The sequence below is a fragment of the Ammospiza caudacuta genome, chromosome 1, assembly GCF_027887145.1.
Source record: "Ammospiza caudacuta isolate bAmmCau1 chromosome 1, bAmmCau1.pri, whole genome shotgun sequence".
In the NCBI taxonomy this organism is placed as follows: Eukaryota; Metazoa; Chordata; class Aves; order Passeriformes; family Passerellidae; genus Ammospiza; species Ammospiza caudacuta.
This window is the reverse complement of record NC_080593.1, coordinates 50,021,012-50,046,028: the sequence shown is the minus strand read 5'-3', so window position 1 is coordinate 50,046,028 and position 25,017 is coordinate 50,021,012. Positions and strand designations below refer to the sequence as shown.

General features: G+C 36.3%; 1 protein-coding gene across 17 annotated transcripts in view; it reads right to left on the bottom strand.

Moving 5' to 3' along the window:
* Positions 1–139: 139 nt before the first annotated feature.
* Positions 140–25,017, bottom strand: part of CLASP2 (cytoplasmic linker associated protein 2) — a 145,959-nt gene continuing 121,081 nt past the window's right edge. For 11 of the 17 annotated variants that reach the window (XM_058800515.1, XM_058800522.1, XM_058800535.1 and 8 more), the window contains 12 exons: positions 24,436–24,599; positions 23,643–23,721; positions 18,810–18,953; positions 14,978–15,121; positions 14,525–14,631; positions 13,021–13,174; positions 12,061–12,289; positions 7,546–7,739; positions 6,590–6,718; positions 4,698–4,904; positions 3,464–3,580; positions 140–2,400 (listed from right to left, as the gene is read on the bottom strand). In XM_058800515.1, coding sequence (XP_058656498.1) covers positions 2,314–2,400; positions 3,464–3,580; positions 4,698–4,904; positions 6,590–6,718; positions 7,546–7,739; positions 12,061–12,289; positions 13,021–13,174; positions 14,525–14,631; positions 14,978–15,121; positions 18,810–18,953; positions 23,643–23,721; positions 24,436–24,599 — 1,755 coding nt within the window. In that variant the 3' untranslated portion in view covers positions 140–2,313. Of the gene's footprint in view, positions 2,401–3,463; positions 3,581–4,697; positions 4,905–6,589; positions 6,719–7,545; positions 7,740–12,060; positions 12,290–13,020; positions 13,175–14,524; positions 14,632–14,977; positions 15,122–18,809; positions 18,954–23,434; positions 23,486–23,642; positions 23,722–24,435; positions 24,600–25,017 lie in introns of all 17 variants that reach the window. The other 6 variants (XM_058800510.1, XM_058800532.1, XM_058800559.1 and 3 more) reach the window with 1 other exon arrangement.

The window sequence follows — 25,017 nt, the reverse complement described above, 5'->3', positions numbered from 1 at the left end:
AAACTATATAAAGAAACATCATTTGGATGCACAAAACATGAAGATAAATCTTTTTAACCAATGCTGTACGAATCACATTTATAATTTTTCTCATAGCATGTGATCAAATAAAACAGAAAAACCAGAATGTATACATTGCTAATCTTTTAAGTAATGTTATGTACATTTTATTGCCAGTATATGCACAATGGTAAGCATAGAACTATAAATACACAATGTAATTAAACAGTAGAAAACAACAAGGATGTTACACGTAACAAAGGAAAGAAGGAGGAGATACTATTTTCTTCATGTAGCTGCTAAAAAGGGCTAGCAACGAGTTATGACAGTCTTGGATTTAAGTCTTTACATATATTTCTACAACTTTTCCTCCAAATAAATCTCTGCAATGGCATTGCTTCTTTAATAACCACATCTTAGCTCTTTCTATTGCATTCACTTCAAACTAAAGTAGAAACAACCTTTCATGTTAACTACAAGCATCTGACTTATTTTTTTATTCAGTTTTGTTTTTCGGGGTTCCTAGCAGGTAAAGTATGTAAGTAGTTTCTTATGATATTTGGCTGCAATGTTGAAGAATAGAGTTCTGAATACACATTAAGTGATAATTTGGAAAAAAAAAATAAAGATTTTTCTCTAGATAGTTCTTCTACTGGGTGCTATATGCAGCAGCTCAGTCAAAATCAGTCACCCTGAAGAGGTAGAGAGAATTTCAGCCTAGCATAGATCATCATCCTTGGCACCACTATTTTCTCTCTTATCAGGATACACTTCCATCAACTAGACAAAATCACAGTCAAAGGGAAAATAATGCCAGGAAAAAAAGTTCCACTATTCCTGGGAAGGGCACTGTTTCATCCCATTTCTCACTTAATTAGCTTGCTGCTTATATAAAAAAGAAAAAGGATAAAAAAAGGAAAAAAAAAAAAAAAAAGGAAAAGACAACATTTAGGGACACATTTACTTATCTTTGTTCTCTTTCCATTATCAACTTCATAAATACAAAGAACCATTATTCACAATATACTAACTCTTTTTCAAAAATGGAAAAACAAACCCTTGAAACATTTCCACACCTTAATCCAGATGGGTCTTGAGGATGCTATTCAAGAAAACCATGCAAATAATTTGGTGCAGCTTTTCCTACTCATCCAAAATATATATTTTTCTTTAAATTAACAGGTGGCGAGATCCATAGCGTTTGTGACTATTCCCCCCTCCCCCCATTTAAATTCAATGCAGAAAAATCTCGGTGCTTTTCGGAAGGTAAGGAATAAATAGTTTTCTGCACTGTTGTCATAAGATCCCATGTGAGTTACAATACAAGACTACTTGTTCCAGCAATTAGGTTGAGAGGAAACATTCTAGTGATAAAGATAAATACATACTGAGCATGCTTGGGCAGAGCACTCCATTCTGAAGCATCCTGCTTGAAGAACGAAAGGTGACAAGGATGGTTCACGTCCATCAAGTGACCATGAACTCTGCTGCTCACCAGCAGGCTGCCACACTGCCACCAGCTCGGCAGTGCAGTGCTGCCCTGGCAGGGCTGGCTCCCACATTAAGAGGTACTGGTTGTACCAGTCCTCTGCTGCGCACACCAAATTCTTATTTATGCAACAAACATACAACCAATGAACAATATCACTGTGACAGGACTGGATCGATCCAGCTTTCTTTTTATAGGCATATTTCTCAATCTCCAGAATATCCCAAACAAGCTGTAAATAAGATGATGAACCACCAACACAGTGAACGAGTCTCACTGCAGTTCAGACTAGTTCAGCCTTGTTTCACATCACTTCTTGTTTCTAGCAAAGGACATGATGCTCAAACAAAATAGCAATAAAAAAGTAATGTTATCTGCAGCTGAAGAAAAGCAACAGAATTTATATTTTAACTTCTGAAGCTTAAAGCATACCTTTTTAATTAGCATTAAAAAAATCTTTTTTTTAATACAGTAACACTGGCAAAAGTTAATGGGAAGACACAGAGGATTATGAACAGGGTAACTGATGGATAAGATTATTTAAAATTTTTATTCTGCTTTGATCAACTGATGTTAATACTGTTTTTCCTTAGATTTGGAATAATTCTATTGCAACAGTCTCATGCAGGCTGAGGACAGCCATTGGTTAAAGGAAAAAAAACCAAAAAACCAAAACCCCAAACAAAAGAAAAATAACAAAAGAAAGGGGGGGAAAGAAAACAAAACAAGAAAAAAGTTCCAGAAGTTGCATGTAAAGATTTTCCTTTCACTGAAGACGGCCTTGCCCTTGCTTTAGGAGACCTGGTTAACTCTTGTCAGCTTCATTAGCTTTGTCCAGACATATCTGCTGCTGTATCCCCTGCTCCAGAGCCTGTTTGTGCACGTTTGATGTAAAGGTTCAATAATTTCATCTGCAAATTTAAGCCAGAAATTAATTTTGTTTAGTATTTGCAAGCTATACAGACTGACTACAGGAATGGTACAACAAAATAAGACATTAATTCTTTTTCTTTTCCCTAAAAGCAAAATTGTACTGTACACAGGTACTCAAAAGGAACATACATGACAATGAAAACATCAATCACAAGTAAAATTTGACACAAGGAAACTGCTCAAGCTTCTCTAAGGATATAAAGAATATTATATCAGGTAGCTAGATTGAGACAGATGGAATATTTTCCTCCAATTATAATGCTTTTCTAAATATGGTAGTGGTTTGGGTTCCTTTATCTTTTAAGTTACTGCTGAGGTTTAAGCCTCTAGTCAGAAATGCTAATGCTGGTATGTACTAAAGCTTCCACTACTGTCTAGAGTCACTTTAAATATGATCACTGCCAGAGACTATTTTAAAGATTGAACTGTCTTATTCACAGACACACAAAATTAATTGTCCTGTTTTACTCCCAAGGACAAAAAGATTCACAACTAACATACAGCTGTTTAGATGCAAAAAATTGCATGAAAAAGATGTCAATGAAGTCATAAATATCCTGAAACAAAAAGGACCAGAGACTGGTTCTTATTATTTCAAATTAGAGATACTGAAAAGACTGGTGAAAGCAAAATAACAAGGAGGAAGAATAAATGGAACTGCTGTATGTAGCATGGACATACTATGTTCCTTGTTTTTCAATCACAACTTGCATGAAAACAAAGACAAGAAACACCAATAGGGAAAGCCTGCTGAATACAGCCATAATCACTGCCACCAGCATACAAGAAACTGACTGCATTAAAAAGTAGTAAGAAACACAGTTTAGTAATGATCTTTATGCAAAAGTTTGCACACTTGCATATAAAAAACCTGTGGACTCTCAGTTTGGAATATTTTACAGCAAAGCTGTATTAATACAATTGATATTCTCTTTCAACTTCTATACACTTCTTTGAAACTTTCTGGCAATGGCAACCAAAATGCAAACTCATAGATGCAATTATGAGCCAAGATTTCTTTGACCCATATCTTCTACTTACTTTACTGCCAGTGAGTTGACTGAGATGTGGTTTTAGTTCATCACCAATTACTGCATGAATGGCTACAAGGCAGAAAACGCATGCCTTACGAACGCTGCTCTCTGAGTTATCATAACCCTAGAAAGCAAGAAAATTAACCTTAATACCTTATCAGTTAATGATTAAAATCCACAGAAAGCTATTTACTATAATAAATACATTGAAGTCTATGGGAAATTAAAGCCAGTGTAACCCAACAAAGCATTCCAACAAAAAACCAAACACACAAATACAGAGCATGCAGTTAAAAAGCAGGCTGCATATTAATAACCATTGATAATAATTTTCTAGGGTGAATTTAAAACCCACACAGTCCTGTTCATAAGTTACACTGAAAACAGAGTGCTGCCATGCAACAGGTGAGCACATAAGAGAGCCTTTCTAGATTATACTTAAAGCAGAAGACCACTCCCAATTTGGAGCTTCCTGGCTCTGAATGAAGAACTCTCTTAACAGCTAGACTTTTGTTAACCCCCATCTCATTCTTCCATGACTTTTGGTTTTTTTGCCATTTTACTATCACTCCATGCCTGGCTGTCTCACTCAGACTCCCTTCCCAGAGGGCCCCTTCTCTGACTCTATTTTCCTGCAGATGTATGACCGGATCACACTCATTAAAGACAGAAATCTGCAGACTGCAGCTGCCAACTCTAAAGAGTCTTGATCCATGAAGGAAATTAATGTATTTTGGCTCTTGATATGATAAAAAGGTGGTAAAAATTTCAGTTTTAAAGACCAAGGAAGAGAAAACTTGGATATTCTTCTAATTTTATTTAACTTCATAAAATTGCTTCTTTCCTCTTGTCTCCTAAAAGCTCCCATTGATGAAACCCTACAATTATACACAAATAAAACATGGACAATTTCACCTCAAATTATGTAACTTGGAAAAAGGTACAAACAACAAAGAACTATCTTAGAACTGGAAGTATCTACCAAGCTTACCTATAACCAGGACTTTTTATCCTACTGAAATTTCCTGAGTCCTAATCATGGTTATAATTTAGCTCCCTGCTAATCAAAGAGATTGTTCCCACTATTGAAAGTATTTTGGGTCAAGGCAGCCATCAACTATCAGACAAGTGAAATCCTTTATAAGAACCAAGTGGTACTATTTTTTAAAAGTCTTTGCAACTCCTATGTATACAGTTTCTTTTTATTAGTCTGTTTTGCTGCTTCTTTCTTCTTTCCTTACCTGTATTAGACCTGGCACAATCTCTGGTAAAAGCTGAGTAAGGGTTTCTTTAGATACTCTTTCTATAACTTTTGTCTGCATTTTGATTGCAGCCAGATTAATGGGGTAATCTGCAGTTTGGATAATTGGACAGAGAACTTTGATGCACTGATCTGGGCTAATGGAAGTGGCCAGCATGGAAGCAGCTTCTTCAGCAGATCTCACCACCTATTGAAAGATAAAGACAGAAAAGTGATTTGTATAAGACTCTTACTCTGTGGTCTGTTTTCTAACAGTAATGGTCTTGAGCATAAAAATTTTCTATCAAGACCCCTGCAGTATTATAGAAATATAATAATATAGAAATATAAATATAATGTCCAGCCTTTGGACATTGTTTTGTAAAACCACAATTCTTCCCAATATTCTGTGGCTACTATGCCCTTGGCAATACACATACCAGTTTTTCAAATCTGCTTGTTTAATAAAATCTAAAATTTCTGTAATCTGCATACCCTCCAACTACATATTGAAGTATCACCACCTTTGTAAACCTGTAATTGCTTGTGTTGTCATTTGTTATTGCTTGTTGGGTCAGAGATCACTGATAAAACATGCTTTCACATTAATTTCAAAGGTGTGTTTAATGACATGCCTAGATTGCTAATTGTAGAAGCCAATAGAGATGTTCTTTCCCTATGATTTCGAAAGAAACTATGACAAAGGAGTACTTTAACCCTGAAGAATATGCAGAACAAGAATAATAAGGTAGGACTTCACCAGCTACACAAGCTCAAAATACAATAAGGGCACCACAGGGAAAATTAACATCTGATCTTCACATTGGTGCTGTGGTGGCATCTGCCATCTAACAAGGGGAAGCACTGTACACAATGAGGGGTACACAGTGGTGTACAAAAACCTTCAAAATTTTCTCTCCATCCGTTACTCTCTCACTCCTAGCACACAAAATGATGAGAGGGGAAAAAAGCACAGGAACGGAGAAGGAACAATAGGGAAATGACACTGTAATAAATGCAGCGTATGAAACAAATCCAGAGAGCAAGGGGAAAAGAGAAATGAGTATCAAATGAGTGATAAAGTCATGGGATGGGAGGAATTGCAGTCAACTTCAAAGCTTGAAACTCCACAGTAAATTCCACAAAGTGCCCTTGCATGGGGAAGATGGACTCATTTAGTATAAACATGGATTCTTTCCACAGCATCAGTGACACTGATGTCAGAAGCTGAATATTGGGTTTGTTGTTGTATCTGTGTTTCCTGTATTTACATGCATTGTCCTTTATTGTGTATGCAGGCATCACAAATAACTCTGAGCAAGGTTACATTTACCCTTCTCCTGAATCCCCTCACTATTCCTGGCACAAGCACCTCCCCCACTGACATATTCCTCTGCATTTTCCCTTAACACCATTCAAAGCCATGCTCTCAAATGGAGCAGAATGGAAAGGGGTGACAATTCCTTGTCTTGTTTAGCCTCATCTCTCAACCATGAATCTCATTTCAATCCAAAAGACTGTTTCACATCTCTAAGACACTTATATTTGGCTTAAGATGCCAAACAAGGAAAAAGCACCTTTCAGTTATTCCTTGAAGAGCCATGGTGACACGCTGTTGGTTACATGGTCCTGTGGGATGGCACCCAAGGCAATTGTTATTAGAGATGATATTAGCCATTCAGAACCTTTTAGAACTGCAGGGTTTTTTTTTTCTTGCAAACCCATGTTTACTAATAACATCACTGTTCTTAAACATATAATAATATGCTCATTATTAAAAAAATTACTTCCTCGGTAAGAAATTATTATTTCACATTTTCTGGACAGTTCTTTCATTCTGTAATAATTTTATAATAATATAACTTTAAACAAATAAAATAACTGATTACTGACCTCCTTATGAGGATCCTTATGTGCTTCTAAGGTCTTCATGATTGTGAGCTCTGCATAATTCTTAAACCTTGCTGGCTGGTTTCTTAGAATTTCTCTTAGAACTTTCAGTGCCAAAGCTCTAATTGCATGCTAAAGATTCAATATTAAAATAAATGAGTTATGCATCTTTAAACAGGCATATGCTTTTCACATTTGTTCAGCTGCTGGAAAAATCTTTAATAATGGAAAAAAAATCTGATTATGCTTTGCACACATAAACAGGCTCAATCTAGTGTTAACAAATAAAAGTAGGAAAGAATCTCTTCAATCTCTTTTTTTGCAGAAAATGCAGGTGACAGATCATAAACATATTACTAAACTTATTCTGACTTATCCATGCTACCCAGAAGTTCCAAACACAAGGGCTGATAAAACCATCATGCAAACACATTTGTTACTTTTTCTTTATACAATTACTTTCAAAATCAAACACAAGTACTAGTGTCTTTTTGATCCTGAGCAATTTCAGGAACATGGCCTTTCTAGAGAACTAGTTCTCTACATTACATAGTTCTCTACATTTCTATTACACAGAAAGAACTCAGTCCCTTCACAACGAGTATTACTGTATTTTAGAAACAAATATTTAAATGCTTTGCCACACATGATGTTTTGAAATTCCAGATTCATTCAGGGGCTATAAACAGAAGAGCTTTGAATCTCTGTGCAAAAATGTTTCACTCAATCTAATATGTCAGATTCCACAAATAGGAATCCTGGAGAAAGTAAGTATCACTGACGCCCTTTTCACCATCAGAGGAATTGGACTTCATGGCATTTTTGTATTTTCACATTTTTTTATTTTTCCACCACTGACTGGAATTTGTGCCCCTTCTACAACTCATACAAATGTCAAAGGTACTGAAAGTAAGCCATGTACTTTGTTAACATTCTTAACTGGATGTTTCTGAATTTACCTCTTTATCTCCAAGTGTTTCAAGCAGCAGCAGAAGTATTGTTTTGAAGTGCTCATCCCAAACACCAAAAGACTCTTCCTGAGTTAACTTCATGAGCTCATACAGGGCAGCCTTTCTTTCTTCAACTCTCTCATTGTGGTTTGATAACTCTTTCAGTAGCTCTGCAACCAGATCAGAATGGTCCATGGGAGGCTCTGTCAAAAAGAAATGCACAAACAGTTACTGCAGATAACAATAACAGTGCTTGTTGTACAACTAAAGGATATATTCTAGAATGACTTGCTTGTTTTCGAGCATGCTTTTGTTTTTTCCCCCCCATGTGCCTGCAAGCATTGCAGTTTGGCCACTACATTTTCAGTGCAGCCAACACTGCTGAACAAGCTAACAATCCCTCCCAAATCCCTACAATGACACAGCAAAAGCTTCCTTGCAGGCTAGTCTGCTGCAGGGGTTTTTAGGCTTGCAGTACCCACTAAGTACTCTGCACCCTTTTATATCTGATCTATACAAGAAGGGCCATCTTTCCCATATGACCCTTCCATTCAAGATGAAAAAAAAATATTTTCTCTGTTAGTATTACAGAATTGTTTGGACTTTGTAAGCCAAGATTCCACAATGGCTAGGTTGCTAAAACAAGCAGGGAAAAAAAAAAGTATAACAATAGTTCTTGATACAAAAGAGCTGAAATAAAGGAAAACCAGGGCTAGTCCCATAGATCCCAAAACCAATTCATTTAGAGATGGCTCTGGATTTTAGTTTTTATTAGACAGGATTCCATTATAATGGAAAAACACATTATTAATACAGCCTGTATTTGTAAACACTGGACTGCAAACCGAGTGATCTGCAAACCATCAAGAAACTTAAATATGGTCTTAATGAAAACTTGAATACCAACTTGAGAATCTTTATTCAGCCTTTAAGAAAGGGAAGCATATAGCTTCCATCTTTGCACTGAAACATTTGGATAAATTAACAGAAATATGCCATTTCCTAAGGTGAAAATTTGGAAGTTCTGGCATAGAATACAAATGCATTGCACCTTTCCTGAAATGACTGCATGTATTAACTGACACATGAAAAACATCCTCCATGACAAATTAATTATATCATACACTGAGAAACCACAGCCCTTGAACTTGAAAATGCTGTACAAAGCATTTGTACAAAGAAAACAGTAAATGCTGAGTACCACAGAATTAAATATCTTAATATCACATGTCAGCTACTGTAAAAATCATGCTGGTTTTGAATCCCACATTCCTATTTGCATTCGGTTTTGCATGAATAAACAGGAGCACCAGCACCTGAAATCAAACCACAAACACTTCTGCTGCCTCTGTATTAATGGATGATTAATGTTTGACTAAAGGGCAGACTGAAATTGCATTAGGTCAGTTATTATTTAAAGCAGATGAGTAGAATGGACAGTCATTTTTATGGAAGCAAGATCATTACTTTTACTGGCAGCACTTCTATACTTGTTCTACAAGTAAGAACTGTAAGAATTATAGCATAGCAAATCCATTTTCAGGGAATGCATATTGACACTTCATTTGCAAAACTACTTATATCTGTTTAAATAAAGCATTTTCATTGTATTGTCATCTTAGATGGATGGATGGAAGGGTTAAAGAGAGGGGAAGGTAATAGCCATGTCCATGCAGGAGTAAGGGGAGGAAAAAGCTTCAGTGTGTATGGACTACATAACTGAAAAACATGAAGATAACCAAGAGGGACATGCTTTTTCAGCTTGCCTTTTCCATTTCTTTGTATGACTTAGCACCCAGTATTTAATTTCCAAACATTCTCTAGGTAAGAATGGAGTAGCATAAAAGAAGTCACGTTCAAAATCTACTCTCAAAATTTATTTTTCAGAAAGGAAAGAAAACACAAATGAAGAGGAGCAGATATAGCTCCTTCATTTGAATGAATTAAAATATGCATTAGAGAGATAAATAATTGATGAAGAACAGCTCTTCTCAAACCGATCAGATATCCTTTTGACAGGACAAACAGTGTAGGGGTTAAAAGGGAACATGTAGGTATGTCCTGAATTTAGGAAAGATTTTCCTACTGCCACTCACAACATCCTACTATAAAAGCTATGCAAACATAATGGCCAAAAAAAAGCAAACAAAGCAAGTGCAAAATTTGATGAATCACTTGCAGGGTGACTGGATTATAAATGGCTTTCTATTAATCCAGGAGGGTATGAGTGATGTCCTTGCTTAGATGTGTGCAGAGCCTGGCTCTGTTGGATGCATTTGTTAGTGCTATCAAAAAAATTTGGAGCCAACTTAAAAAATCTGCAGATGACATCACTTTAAGGAGCAATTACAAATGTTCTGAAGAACAGGGTAAGAACTGAAAATTGTCATGTTAAATCAAAGGAATGGTCTGGAAGAAAAAAGATGCCAAGTGTAATGTGAGACACAGAAGCAGAAATCCTAAGCCCATGTACAAAGTGGGAGGTAAAAAGGAAGATGTTTGAAAAGTGCAAGCCATGGAAGCAAGCTGAAATATACAAGCTTCTTTGGAGAAGAACACTGTTTTTCAAACAGGGACTGTTTCCCTATGCTTCAGATAAAGAGTGTTTCCCTTGGGAAAAAATCAAAGTGCAAGTGGTTGGAAGATTTAGGTTGTTACTCTGAAGATCTTTTTACATAAGAGAAGCAAAACACTCAAATGTGAGTCATGTGAGGCACACTGTGGCATCTCCTCCACAGAAAATTTTCAACTGCCAGACAAACCATCTGTAAAATACACATTCCTGCCCCAGTGCTGTTGACAGGACTGTATGAGCAGCTAAGGCTCTCCAATCTAGCCTTGTATTTCTACATCTTTCTGTCAGTAATGCGTGACAGGATAGCTGGGAATCCAGTACTAAAGTAATTTTGTGGCAGGAACAAGCAGCAATTCTGTGGAGTTTCCAAAAAAATAACTAATGTCAAATTAGCCCTTCAGGTTTATGGGGAAGGTGTGTAACTCTCAACAGAGGAGTTGTATGCACAAGGTTTTTTGCCAAGTGTATCTTTTCTCTTGCAGACTTCTCACAAATAATCCCAGTGAAATTCTAAAAGTAACACACAAATGACAGAATGTACACGATACAGCTAAATACTATGGGTGAACAGCACAGGAATGAAAGCAAGTACTTCATCAAGACCCATTAAAGAGCAGACCTAAATAATGCATTGCACTACTCTTCCAACCAGAATAAACTCATACTAGATGGGGATGAGTGAACTGGCTTCACTCCAGCCAGTCGTGAGTTGTTACAAACCTGGATCATGCTGGCACAGCACAGACTGCATCTGGTTTAATGCAATACCCAAAAATTAGTTGTCAGAAGGCAGGAGGCCTCTCCCATGTAAAACAAGGTCCCTTAATACAGAATCTCGAACATAACCTGGCTCTGTATGTGGATGGCAAAGCTATTTAATTATTAATATGCACATGACACGATTTGTAAAACTGTGATTTTCCCTCCATCTTTTTCAGAAGATAGTATCTGGCTGCACTACATGCTTCTTCATGATATATAAGAAAACCAAAGAAAAATGCACCATACTTGGATTTGGTTTTGATTTGATGCAAACTTAAAGCCAACTTATAGAATAGGTGGATAAAACACCATGTCAAAAAAGAACTGGTTTTTAACTGTTTCTGTAACACATCTTTTGCAGAATGACAAAAGCAAAACAGGTAGAAGGGAGGTGATTGCTTTGTCCCTTGTTATTAAGAAAGTGTTTACTTAAAAGCTTAATCTATAGCTGAACCAGTGAATACCAGATTATGAGAACCACTGACTATTTGTTAAAATAATGATAGTAGTGCTAATTTGGAACCTTCTTAAAATAGAGATAGAAAAAATTACCTAAAGATAAATGGAGAAATATCATAAAGAAGCTCTGGAAGCCTACAAAACAACTCATGTTCCTATATTTACATGGGCTAGATGAACCACATTCCTGGCAAAAAGCTGGTTTGTTATGTTTCATTTAAAAATAATGTTTAGTCAATAGAAAATGCCAATGCCATGTTTCAGATATAAATATATTACTAACAAAATACTTAATCTTTCACCTAATTCCCCAAACCAGTTTGATCCAGTTTTACTTCTACTAAAGTAGAAGTAAAACTTTTACTTCTTTACTTCTACTTTTACTACTACTAAATCTTTTCTCCACCCTCCTGCTTTAAATTTCAATCATAAAACAATCTGATAGGTAAATTTATACTGGCAATACTGATAAAGGAGGTGCTTCCAGAAGTACACAACATACTTCAGCATTTCCTTCATTTTTACCCTTAGTCTCTAGAGCTACCAGGTAATCCAACAATGTAACTCAAAGAGATGACTAACAAATAAACTAATTTAAAATACAGCTTTTGTAAAAACCTCTCAAAGAAGTGATACATATCTCCCTAACAATAACTTCAGGAACTGAACTCCAAGATAGAAAAATCTCATAATTTTTCTTCTAGCACAGAATGTCATCTGAATCTTACCATCAGGAAACTGCTCTGCATCATCATCAAACATGGCTTCCTTCAAAGCAGATTTATTGAATGCACTGATCCCATCAGAATAATTGTATGGGTTGTACTCTCGTGAGCGTGGTGAGGAGTGGGGAGGCATGGTGTTGAGTAATGACGTTTTGTTATCCAGCGCTGTCCGGCCCGTATCGCTCACACCACCTCCTGCTCGCATGTCCACCATTCCCGAAGCACTGCAAATCTGCACCACAGCAAGTGTCACAGGAGCATGTGAAACACTCCTACACCTTTCCATTAACTACAGCACTAATTCATTTATATAGCAAAAACTCACACATTTCAAAATGCTTAGAATTTTCAAACTAGCCTTCAAATAAGAAGTCTTATTTCCCTAAAAGCTGCTTTCCTTAAAAAAAAACCAAAACAAAAACCAACCAAACAAACAAAAAAAAAGCCCAGAAAAAAGGTGTATGTTGTCCAAAAAAATCATAAACCAAAAATAGTTGTATTTTATCTTACAAGTCTGGTGCAAAGTGATTAAAAATGTGTTTAAGCATATATATATGTCGCAAGTTCAACAAATCTTACAGCCAAAGTTTAACAGAAACAGGAGTCTTAAATAGTGCATCTTAACATCCCACAGGTTGTGTACAAAATAAAATAAAACATTCAGAAAAACATGTATTAGGATACAAACATCTCAGAAAAATAATTTCAGCTGTTTTGCAAGATCACTGATTTGTAAACTGTTAACATGTTAAAGACACAGACATTGCTACGTAAAATCAGCATTTACGTTTTCAAAATGCAGCTCAAGACTAGGAACATATTTTTCTAAAGCTCTTAAGTAATTTAGGAGACATGCCCAATTTAAGAATATAAACCTCCTGAAACAGATGCTTTCTTATCTGCAATCAATCAGACACTAGCTTAGTTTGCTGATACCAACATGGACTGAGTGTAAATACTCACTGTGTCACCATCATCTTTTTTAGCATCTCGTTTTACAGGCTCATTCATATCTTCCTGACTGCGAAAACTGAAATTCTGAATGGCTTCAGTGACTCCACGAAGAGAGCTGTAAATATCTTCAGAATTCATGTTTTCAGTGTCATAGTCAAATGCACTGTGGGCCACAGAGAACGACATAGGAAGTAAGATGGATTTATTTTGTGACCTGTACTTTTAAATCACATTAGCAGGCAACTACAGAGACTGAGGAAATATTACTAAGATGATAACTTTTCTTGAAATACATTAAGAAAGTTGTCTCTTCACAATCCAAAATTGTATTATGGTATGCCTTAGTGTACCAACATCGACACAGAAAGCACTGAAAAGTAGGTAAGGGAAAAGCTACATTAGGTGACAGCAAGTGCCTGAAGAAAAACTTATTTTGCTCGGTTTTACTCTGCTGAATGTGAAACAACTGGAATTTTTACACCATCCTCTTATTCTGAAAAAAGTGCTCAAGTAAGGAGCACTGATAAAACTCAACAGCAAGTTGACTGGTAAAAGCAAAATTACAAAGTTGTCCACTTTGCTGACAACATCATTACTGTAAAAAACACTTGTAAACTATTACTTCTTTAGTCTCCCCAGTTTTAAATCTGGCTTGATGACCCAGTTTGCTGCTTTTGGTTGGGACAGACTTAAATTTCCTCATAGTAGCTGGCTGGAGGACTATGCTTTGGATCTGTGCTGGAAATGGGGTTGTTACCATAGGGCTGTTCCAGCACCAGCTGAGCAGTGCTTACACAGAGCCAAGGCCTATTCTGCTCCTCACACAGCCCTGGCAGCGAGCAGCCCGGGGGTACACAAGGAGCTGGAAGGGGACATGGCTGGGACAGCTGACACCACTGACCAAAGGGATGTTCTACACCATATGGCATCACCATCTAAACATGTATCACTGAGGGAAGGAGGAAGGGAGGGATGTTCAGAGTCATGGCACTTGAGTTGCCAGGTCACTGCTGCAAGTGATGGAGTCCTGCTCTCCTGGGGACAGCTGGACATCTGATCCCCCATAAGAGATGGCAAATTCATTGTCTGTTGCTTGCACATGTAGCTTTTGCTTTACCTAATTAATTGTCTTTATCTCAACTTTTTCTCTTTTATATTCTGACTGTCCCCCATATCCCACCATGGGGATACTGAGTGGCTGTATGATGCTTAGTTGTTAACTGGGATTAAACCATGACATGAGATGACATATTTTAACACTTGTTAGAGAAGCACACTTGGGTTTGCTCTCTTGCTAAACCATTTGCATTCCAAGATGGACAGCCCTCTCCCACCTCAGGCCAGCATGTCAGATCCTTCTGGGAGGCCTAGCAGTCTCACTCTATGGAGGAAGAGGGATTATTTCTGAACATCTGCCATTTTGTGCAAAATTTTGCCAATGCTTTCATTTCTGGGGTTACATTTTGGACAATGTGTTATAAGCCTTAGATGTGGCATTGTAATACCACATTACCTTGGTGACAAAGTGTTCTGTGATGTATTGGTTGGGGAAGTGAGAGGACTTGACCAACTTGCTGGGGAGCGTGGAGTAGGTCTTGTTAAAGGACTTCCCATTGATCCCTGGAGGAGGAGAGGTGAGAAAAAATACTTAGTAGGACTAAAAGCTTCCCTTTTAACTTATTATATTTATTATTATATTTTTTTTCCGGTACCCAGAAACATTTAAAGAGCTTCAACTAAGTTCCTGGATTGTCTAACCCATTACTAGTAACTTCAATTGTGTGTAACTTTGAATTTAGAAAGTACAAGATGACTACTCTTAAGAAGAACATCCAAATCTATTAAGTCACTTGGAAGCAACATAGAAACTGTAACTGCAGAGGAAAAGGAAAAGACATTCCATAGAGAGCTACTAAGTAGGCTTTTACATAGTAACTTCAGAAAGAAGAGTAGCAGAAGTGGATACCTGACCACTGTTGCCTGTATTCCGGAGATGATTATGGAGAAGCTTTGTGGCTCCATCCTGAAATGTTTTTGGTAAAGCACCCAACAGCATTGTAAACTCTGGAGTGTTGAGTTCAAAAAGGGAAATCAGCACTGACTGTGCAGCCTACAAGAAGAAAACACAAACTCAAGACATTAATTAGAGTTTCAAAGTAACTATCAGCAAAAGATGCCATAATGAGTGGTAATCACAAAATGTGACTTAAGTCTTGATCAAGCTTGAATAAAGATGTTAACAGATGTGAACAAAAGCAGTTCATATTTGCTGGCAAGTTGGAAGTTCTGATTTTGATAAATTCAGGCACACAACTACCATTGTAACAAGCAGTCTTTCAGAAAAGTGCTTTTCAAGCCTCCTAGCCCCACATCCTTACTGGAAAAAAAATGAAGGAATTTGAAAAATGGCTTTCAGAGTTTGGGAAGTTGAATAAATTTAGAGAGAGAAATGAAACACTCCAGGCAGAAGCAAGCATGTGATCCTTTCTACTGAGTTCTGCAAGTGGTAAAAAATTACAGATGATAACACACTTGCCTAAAAAGGAACAGTTAGCATTGTAGAAATTAAAACAAGATACCCTAATGTGGAATGAGACAGTAGTGATCACAGCACTTGATACTCCTCATAACTTACCCTACAGCCAAGCTAGTTAGTTAACCTTGCCTCTGCTTCCTTTAACCTTTCTAAAAGGTAGGCAAACATAAGGGGCAATGGAATTTAGCCGACTACAAATTCTGAAAATGAAAACTGTGGAGTAGTTTGTACTGGATGTCACCTCCCATACTCTCAATTTAATCAGTTCATCTTTACTATCACATTCATCTTACAGCATGTTTTACACATGCTGGGTTTTTTTTTAACCTGAATAAAAACATCAGTGTTCTCTACTGACAAAGCAACACAGTAAATTACACAACAGTTGGATTCCCCCTAGTACAGGAACTGTTGATTGAAAGAATTAAGTAATGTTTGTACAGTTTGATGAAGATTCACTGGATAGTATAACAAACCTGTCAACATAGTCACTAAACTAACAAGTGCAAATGAGAGCTGGAGGAAGTTCTCCAGAATGACTTCTTTGTAGCAGAGACTGTGGTTGTAAGATTAACCAACTACACGCAGTTTATACAGCTCACCCTCAAGTTCTGCCATGCACTGGAGACAACCAGTGCCTCATGCTAGACAGAATGATAGGCAGCTTGCTTAACCACCAATACACTCCAAGCAAGTAGTTCAGAAAATTCTTTTAGACATTTATTTCCCTCCTTTTGCTTCCAGAGCAATGAACTGTAGCATTTTTTAATTAAAAGTGGAGAGCCAAGGTATGAGCACACATACCTGCACACATCTCAGTATTAAGTTAAACAACAAAAATCCTAGCATGTCAGATTGCCACAAATTATCTTGGCATACTCGTGACTGGTTGTTTTCTTTAACTTATTTATTTCCTTGTCCCTTTGATAGCCTTCCCTTCAAATGATCACCCTGAATGTCCTCTGCAATCTGTCTGATGTTTCTCTTGTCCTTGTCATTTCTAATGGTCAGTCTTTTAATCTAAACTGATACAAAGCAAAACCAAGACAAATTTAGCATCTGAGCAGAGGTTTGGAAATCACCACCTTCTTTTTTCTGTCTGGTTAGCCAATCTCCACTCCTTAATACTGTGTCTATTTAAGCTGCTATTAAGAGAACACAATAGCCAGTCCAGGATTGTATCAGGACAAAAACTGATACCATCAAGTCTGCCCAAAACGAAGCTCTGTTGATAGTATCAAAACTGATACTGACTGCAGAAGGTTTTCAATGCAATTACCTATTTTCTCTCTTTCTTCCTTACCCAAGAAATCCTGCATTTTAGAGTATTTAGAGGTTTTTGTTCTCCCCAGCATAAGGTCTCTGCTGAGATTTAAATTCACTCACGTAGAGATAATCTTTAAAAGAGTGAAATAAGGATTAGAAATACTTTGGTTTTGCTTTCTTCTTAGAAATTTTCTAAGAATAGATTCAAACTTCTTCCAGAAGCATTCTAATCTTAGAAGAAATCTAAGTTTTCAAACAGAATTTTACTTTCCAGAAAGAAGTTCCATGTCACTGAACTATATTAAGAGTACCCAATGTGAGACTAATAAACTAGGATTTTTCATAATACTTAGCACTAGAACTGCTTTTGCTAAGGAAAAAACCCAAATCCACGAATTACACTGAAATTACTTAGAAAAAGCTTTTAATTTAAAGAAATTACACCAAATCCTATAAAGCTTATTACACCCAATAAAATTAAGAAGGCCGTGATAGCAGGTTGAGAAGACTGTTAAGAGAATTAAATATTTTATACTATCAGAATAACTCTTTTGACTTCTTATTGGCAAAATTTTATTTTCAACTGTTACAGGATTTTTGCAGTTAGTTGCCTCAAAGAGCTGTGTTATGGAAAGAAAAATAAATTCTGAAAACTTACATAATTAAGGTGTTCCAGATGAATAAACTCACTGGTAATTCTATGCATGATTCAGTTACTTATTGACATAAAAATGCTTATTAGGGTTATGAACCATCAGATAAGACAGCTTGGCACGTGTCTCAGTACTAAAACTTCACAGATTTAGAAGATAGTGCTGCTTCAATTCTCCTCCTGTTCTATGATCTTTTATATGTTACTAGAACATGATATCCAGGCAAGGAAAATCCATTGGATGTAATCTATTACTGTTTTCTCAAACTCATGAAGTTAGACAAGAAGTGAATGACTAAAACATTACTTCCAATACAAAAACTCTCTGGTGTTTTTTTAGTATGTATTACAAACATTCTAGATACCAAGAAGTCTTGTAAGTTATTTTTATTTTTGTTTTCTTCACATCACAATTTGTAAGATAGTCCCTACTATTCTTTCCTACATCCCTCCTAAACAAAGGAAGTTACTCTTTCCAGAAATGATGAAGCTGCCGAAACTCAAACCTAATTGAAAGTAGCAAAACAAATCACAACAAATTAATTGTTGCTGCTTTTCAAACTGCAGAAATAGACAGAAAAAGAGAAGAGTTAGCTCTCCTTGTCATAAACACTTGCACTGAGGAACAATAAAAGGTACAACATTTTTGGAGTGTTTACATGCTGGAAATGGCAGCTACACAGCATGACCTGTAACCATCAGAACAACCAAACTGTTCCATCAAACCGCAAATAAGATAAGAGTTTTTTGCTTTCTACTGCACTAATTTGAAGTGCTGTTTAGAAACTCTTTCCAAAGACAGCACTAGTACATTTCTTATGGTTATTTACCCCTGCTGTATCTATGTAGCTCACAGATGTTAATTTTCACTTTACATCAGTATGTGGAAAAGGGAGGTTGGCACTCAAAGCGCAGCATTATAAGAATAAGCCTATGACAATAAGTCTATAACCTTATCAAAGCACTTTCTTTGTCCAAGGTTCAACAGCTATCTACCTACCTGTTGTTAAAAATAAAGGACTCTAGAAAAGCCAACAGAGATTAGACTGAGTTTGCTACCAAATTTACCTCTCACTCCTGCTACAAATGTGCTATTCAGTATCACAGGGGGTGATCTCTGATGTAATATTAAAACTACCAAAAATGGCCATTAAAGAGATTTTAGTACTAGACAGTACTTGCAATGAAGAATGATAAATTATGAAACAGAATCTCAACATACTAACATATATAAAAGCACAACTGTAATGGAGAGTCTCAAGATGTTAATTTAAAATTTTTTACTTCAATATTCTTAATTACCTGGAATGTTTTGCAATTCTAAGGACACATTAACAAACATACCTTTCTAACATCTGAGCTTTTAGGTTCTGTGGTCCAGGTGATGATTCGAGACACTGCTAACCTAGTTTCACTTGAATTTACAAAATCTCCTGGGTCCATCTGTTGTGCAAGAGTTTCGATATATTTTAGGATTGCAACTTTGACCTGCAAAGAGAAACAGAGTCAGGTGGACAATAACAATGGTGGGCTGCAAGAACAACTGAGCTCACAGAGTGTTCATTCCCTAAAATAAAGATTTTTTTTTCCAATTAAACTACACATTTTCAGCATTAATGGGTTTTTTTGCAATAAAACAATCTACAAATGGATTTAACATTTGAAGAAGAAAGTTATTCCACAGACATTCAAATACTTATAGAAAGCTTACATTTCACTGATAGCAACTAAAAGACATAAATCATTGCATATGCAGAAGCTTATATTTATAAAAAAAGAAATGAAGAAAAGATTAATTCAGAATTATTAAGAAAGTTTTTCAAGTGCTAAAATGAAAAATGAACATCATCTGATGAACCAGTGATCACTTCTTACTAGCTCCTACCAAGTAGTTAACACTCAGTGCTTTTTTCATAAAACATCAGATTGAGCAGTCACAGTCTCTGGAAATAAGCCACAGGAATCTTCCCACTAAATACTAAAAAATGTATGGAATAGCATTTCTAGCAAAGACTTAGATGGGTAACATACACACTTTGTTTGAATATATTCAGATAACAGAGACATGGATTTACCAGGAGGACAGAAAACCTCCTGAGCTCCCTTATTTATCTGATCATTCTCTTACTCCACAAACTTGTTTTACTCCTTATGCAGATTCCCTGTTTTGTACATCCCAGATTGCAGCCCCTCTCTGCTTTCTCTGTGCACCGCTGCACAGTTTTTGGGCAAAGGTCTATTACACCTGTGCATGTCTAAAATATTTACTTCCTCAGCTCCTACTACCTCAGAAATTTGTCACCCAATCCGTCAATGAATGTTCTGGACATTTATTTAGACCATCTATCAGCTGCTTTTATTTCCACTAGAATTACAGTGAACCAAAAATACCTACCAGGAGGGAGAGACTTATGTCCATCATAACCAGACAGAAAAAGAGTTCTGGGTGTATTTCTGGTTGTTCATGGATTGTAGTACAACTGCTCTGTGCAAAGCTATTTAGAAATTTCTCTTGGTCATGAAACTTGCAAGTGATTAAAAACTCAAGATACACTGGTACACACAATGAGGATTAATAATGAATATTTCATTTCCAAAGCAGCTGTTAAAGCTCAACTTCTCTGAAGTTAGACCAAGCAGCATCTGAAGGCTTTCATCTTATGCAGATCAGTATCTACAAATGCACTATTTGCTAGCTATTTTCCAAGGAAAAAGACAAGCCATGAACATCTCTGCAGCAAAAAACCTTAGGCCAAATGGCTTTCCAAATTCAAAGCAATAGTTGACATTTCTAGATTACACACGGAAACCATTGTGACACCACTACATTTGACTGTTGAGGCTTTAAATAAATCTGATGTAAGACTTAAAGGTTGCTGTTAAGGACTGTAACACTTAGAACACCCAGAGGTATTTCTCCCAATGAAGAGACTCTGAAGTATTGTATGTGAGAGAGCAGCATTATTTAGTGTCTGAAGAACTGCTTCCTGAGGAACTTGCACAGACTTCGGCAAAAATGGAGGCTCTTGGACAGAACAGCACTGAATAGAAAATGAATGGAGGGAGTTCTTACCAACAGAGCTTTTCACAGTGAGACAGATTCCCAAAGCTAAACCTGACAGCTATTTCCAAAAAAAGCATTTTTTACTTATTCTGGAAGGGCTACACCTTTCTGTGGTCAGTATTATTACAGATTAAAAACCCCATGCTCAAGTAAAACTCCATAAGAGCAGCAAATCTACTTTAGAAGTATCTTTGCCAATATCTCCAGTAACTACATACTGAAATTTAGCTGAAATTTAGAAATAAAAAGGCTAACATCTTCAACAATCCATTTAATCTTTCTGAGAGAAAAATTTTTGGACTGCAATGAAAGCATCTCCAGAATTCTTACAATGAGTATTTGCTGTTAAGTTGAAACCACTCTCTAGGAAGCTGTTCAATACTGTCACTTTCAGACTGCCCAGGTGTCTATCTCCAACTTAGTGAATACTTAGGAGTGATTGTCTGTGTCCTTATATAACCAAATGACTAAAATATACACTAAAGATAAATTGTTGTGAATCTCTGTTAATTAGGTGTTTTTTAATCTAGAAATTTTAATGCTGACTTAGGTTAAAAAAAAAATCTTCTGATCAACTGTGGCAAATCAGCACTTTCAAGATAAAGAAGGATTTAGAAACTTGAACTTTGGTCACAATGCTCAAATCAACTCCTCACTGAGGCTGAGTTGATATGAAACACAAGAAAAATGAAGTGATGATTGGAAGTGTATTTCAGGACAATATCCATCCTTTGGAAACTGTATGTTTTGCCCCTGCAAAAATAAGCTAAAGAGATTATATCCCACCTAGAACATTTGACTCCTATGCTCATCCAAACATTTGACCAAACCAGACACATACATCTGGCACCTCTAAACTGTGTCTCAGTAACTCACCACACCTAAGTGTAAAATGATTGCAGAAGCATGACAGATATAGCACAGTACACTAAGCTGCATCTTTCAAGAATTAGGTCAGTAGAATTCTATCATCTCTATGGTTGGCCTTCTTACTGCCCAGCTATCCAAATCCATCCCTGTGGTCCCTCTTAAAGCTCAAGTTTTACTGCCTGAGACTTAGCTGTCTTTTTAAGTGTAGAGAATGACAATGACAATTTACTCCAAAGGATGATGATTATTTATTACTATCAAGTGAAAACCAGACAAAAAAGTAATTTGTAGAAGGGAATTGTTACACAGCTCAAATTTCTGATCTACCATCCTCCTATCTGACCATCTTTGGGGATGCTGAAAATCCCTTCTCTTTTTCCTGTCACAGCGAATGCTGTTTCTCAATATTCCTAGAAGAAAAGCAATGAGATAATAGTTTATCAAAGAATAAAAGCTCAAGACTTCAAGAATTGGAGTAGTCCTCTAGGATTATCAATTACTCAGTGGGCTTTGACCACACCAATTATTCAACTGGTTATATCAATTATTATATCTGGGTGCACTGAAGATGGGATTTAGGCAAAATACTCAATAATGTGGATATTAAATAGTTACTTCTGATCTGTGGGTAATAAATAACTTTACTGTCTGAATCTTGAAGTTGTAGTTACCATATAAAAAGGAAGTAAGGGGCAGATTCCACTTTCTTCTGGAAAAAGAAAGCTTACCTTTTCTTAAACAGTTACATCATTTACTGTCTCAAAAATTCATTCTAAATACTCTTTATTTTGCTTCCAACTATACTATAGAACTATAGGTTCTTCTATGGAGATAACTTTTACCAGCATCTTGATTTCAGAATTCCCTCTCAAAATTATTTTCAGAATGTCTTCCCATCAAGTGTTTCATATTTCTGAATTCCTTCTGGACCACTTAGGGAATAATCTTGAACTCAGTCCCAAATTAGCCTAGTAGGAGTCCATGTCTTGTTCCAAATCTACACTCTCAGCTTTGAAATGTGCTTGATGCACCTTTAACACCTACACACTACTGTATGGAAAAAGGAATATCTCAACCATCAAATTCACTTTCCTAGAGAGGAAAACCAAGCAGAATAAAATTTGTTCCAAGGATTCATTTAAACAACAAACTGATTTTTACTACCTCATTTGCTGTCTTCAATAAATGACAGCAGTCCCTTTTTAACACAGCTCTACGAAGCAACAGTGGTCAACGTATCAACTGTCCTCAAAAGCTTAAAAATATAAGTTTTACTGTATTGTAGACAAAATAGGCATATTCATGTGACTTCAGGTTCAACATAACTCTGGAAAAGTCATACTCTTGTGCAGTATCAAACGGAGTAAAAATATTTCGTGCAGGATAGAGCAGAAGATGCCAGTTATCATATGCTTGTTATTTCCCCATTCGCATAACTTATAAATCTTCTTAGGATTTGATGCATTTGTTCTAAAATGAACACTCTTTGGAACTGCAAATGTACTACAGAATACATTTTTACTTTTCAGATATGCTGGAAGGTCTACAGACTACAGATTCTTAGATAAAAATGTGTGTAATTATAAAGCTACACACTGCTTTCAGAGGAGTGTATCACAGAAATAGCTGATTTTAAATATAGTAACTCAAGTTCACATTAATATTAGAATAATTTAAAATAACTCAAGGCCTATCAGGCTGAACACAGGAAAAAATATATATGAACTAGGGAAAAAAGTATGGGAAATCACAAACATAAAATTAGGAAAGACTTGATAGAGTGAGTTTGCATAACCAGCTTGATGTTAGGCAGCCACATTTTTGTTGCTCATTTTTACTGTACTGTGTTTTTATTAGATCTCTCTTGCAGCAAACATTTTCATACTAGTGTCATGTTTAAAACTGAGCATCTGCATGCTTCAAGTTTCTCGCAAAGGTTAGTAGCAGCATACAATGCATTCAAATACAAATTATTGGTAACACTGTAAGAGTTTCACATAGGGTTAAGAAAAAAGACAGTAATTCAGACAAAAACCTTTGAGCTCCAAAAAGAGCGAAGCTGGTCCTGCAGTGCTGGCTTGACTGTCTGAAAGTTTATAAAAACAAAATCCACTAATTGAAAACCTTTTCTTTTTCTTTGTTTTTACACAAAACAAAAATAACAATCCAAATTAAAAAATTAAGACAAGCAAATTTCTATTAATGATAATTTCTGTCTGCAAAGCAAGCCTAATAAGTCTTACCTTCAGACTAGGTGTTTGGGTCTGGTCAACAGTAAATCTCATTAAAATACTGAACTGGAGGTCATTTGGAAAAGATTCCCTGTAAACAAACAAAATAATGTTAAGTTACATTAAATTTTCTTTTAAGAACTGTTGAGAGGCACCAAATAAGCTCTCACCCTTCTTAGTAAGGGTGCTACCAGCTAAACTGCTACCAGTTGCCACTGTATCTGATTATTACACTGTATTACATCCTTACCTAGCATGTAAAGCATAAGATTTAAGGAATTCCTGCTATGAAGCAATTACAGCTAGAACAGATAATGCTAGTACTGAGGAATGATATAATAATGATATGCTAGAATTCTGATTCTAAATCAGGCTATTAGTGAAGTCTGGTGAGAAGGAAGACAGAAAGCAAATCCATTATTATCATAACTCCTTAAAGTTAATGCTGATGCAGAGATGAATATTCCAGTGAAACTTTCACAGCAAAATAAAGAAGTGCAAACACAATTTCTACATCACTGAATACAAGGTGAGACAACAAACATACATGGTTCAAGTGCACATTTTGCAATCATGTAAGTGGTATCATATTAATTGTTCAGCACTGAGGACTCGAACCCTTTCAATTAGGAGTCATTTCACGAAACCAAAATGCTGAAGCAATAAGGTTTATTTAAGTTCAAGATCTCTATAAGCTGTGCATTTTTCCAGAAATCAAACAGCACACACACACAAAATAAAAGCAGCAAAACCCTTCAAAATAGCTAACAAATTTGTTACTATTACTTTTTAAAGTGCTCATTACCTTGTGACATCAAGTGCCTTCTGAACTTTTGCTTGTACAGACCCAAGCAAATCAGCACCCATTTTTTTCAACAGCTGTGTCAGCAGTACAAACAGCCAGTCCTGCAGATCTTCTTTATGGACCTGGATGAAGTCGACCAGGGTCTCCAAAAACATACTGAACACCTACAAGGCAGAAGAAGATGGAAAGAGGGTAGGATGGGGCAAAAGAGGAAGCGACACTGACGTATGCCGAACTTACAAACGAAGAAAGCAGTAAGGGAATCAGAGGCAGAGAAAGGCAGTGTTTTGCAGCCAAGCAGGAAAAAAAGAAAAAAAGGAAGGAAAAGAAAGAAATCTGCCTTGCTTTTTCATCAGATTTTGACATAAGAGTACTTTGGAAATGTTAGCTGACTTCTGTAAAAGTTTGACAATTAGGTATTCCATGCAGTTTCGTCAAGAAAAGGAATGCTTACTGTGATGGCTGGCGCAACCTCAATTTTTCCAGTAAAACTTTATTTTTTACCCTCTCAAGCTCTATCATTAAGTTGATTTGTCATATGCCTCAAAGACTACAAAACCACTTTCTTTTTAAAACCAAAAA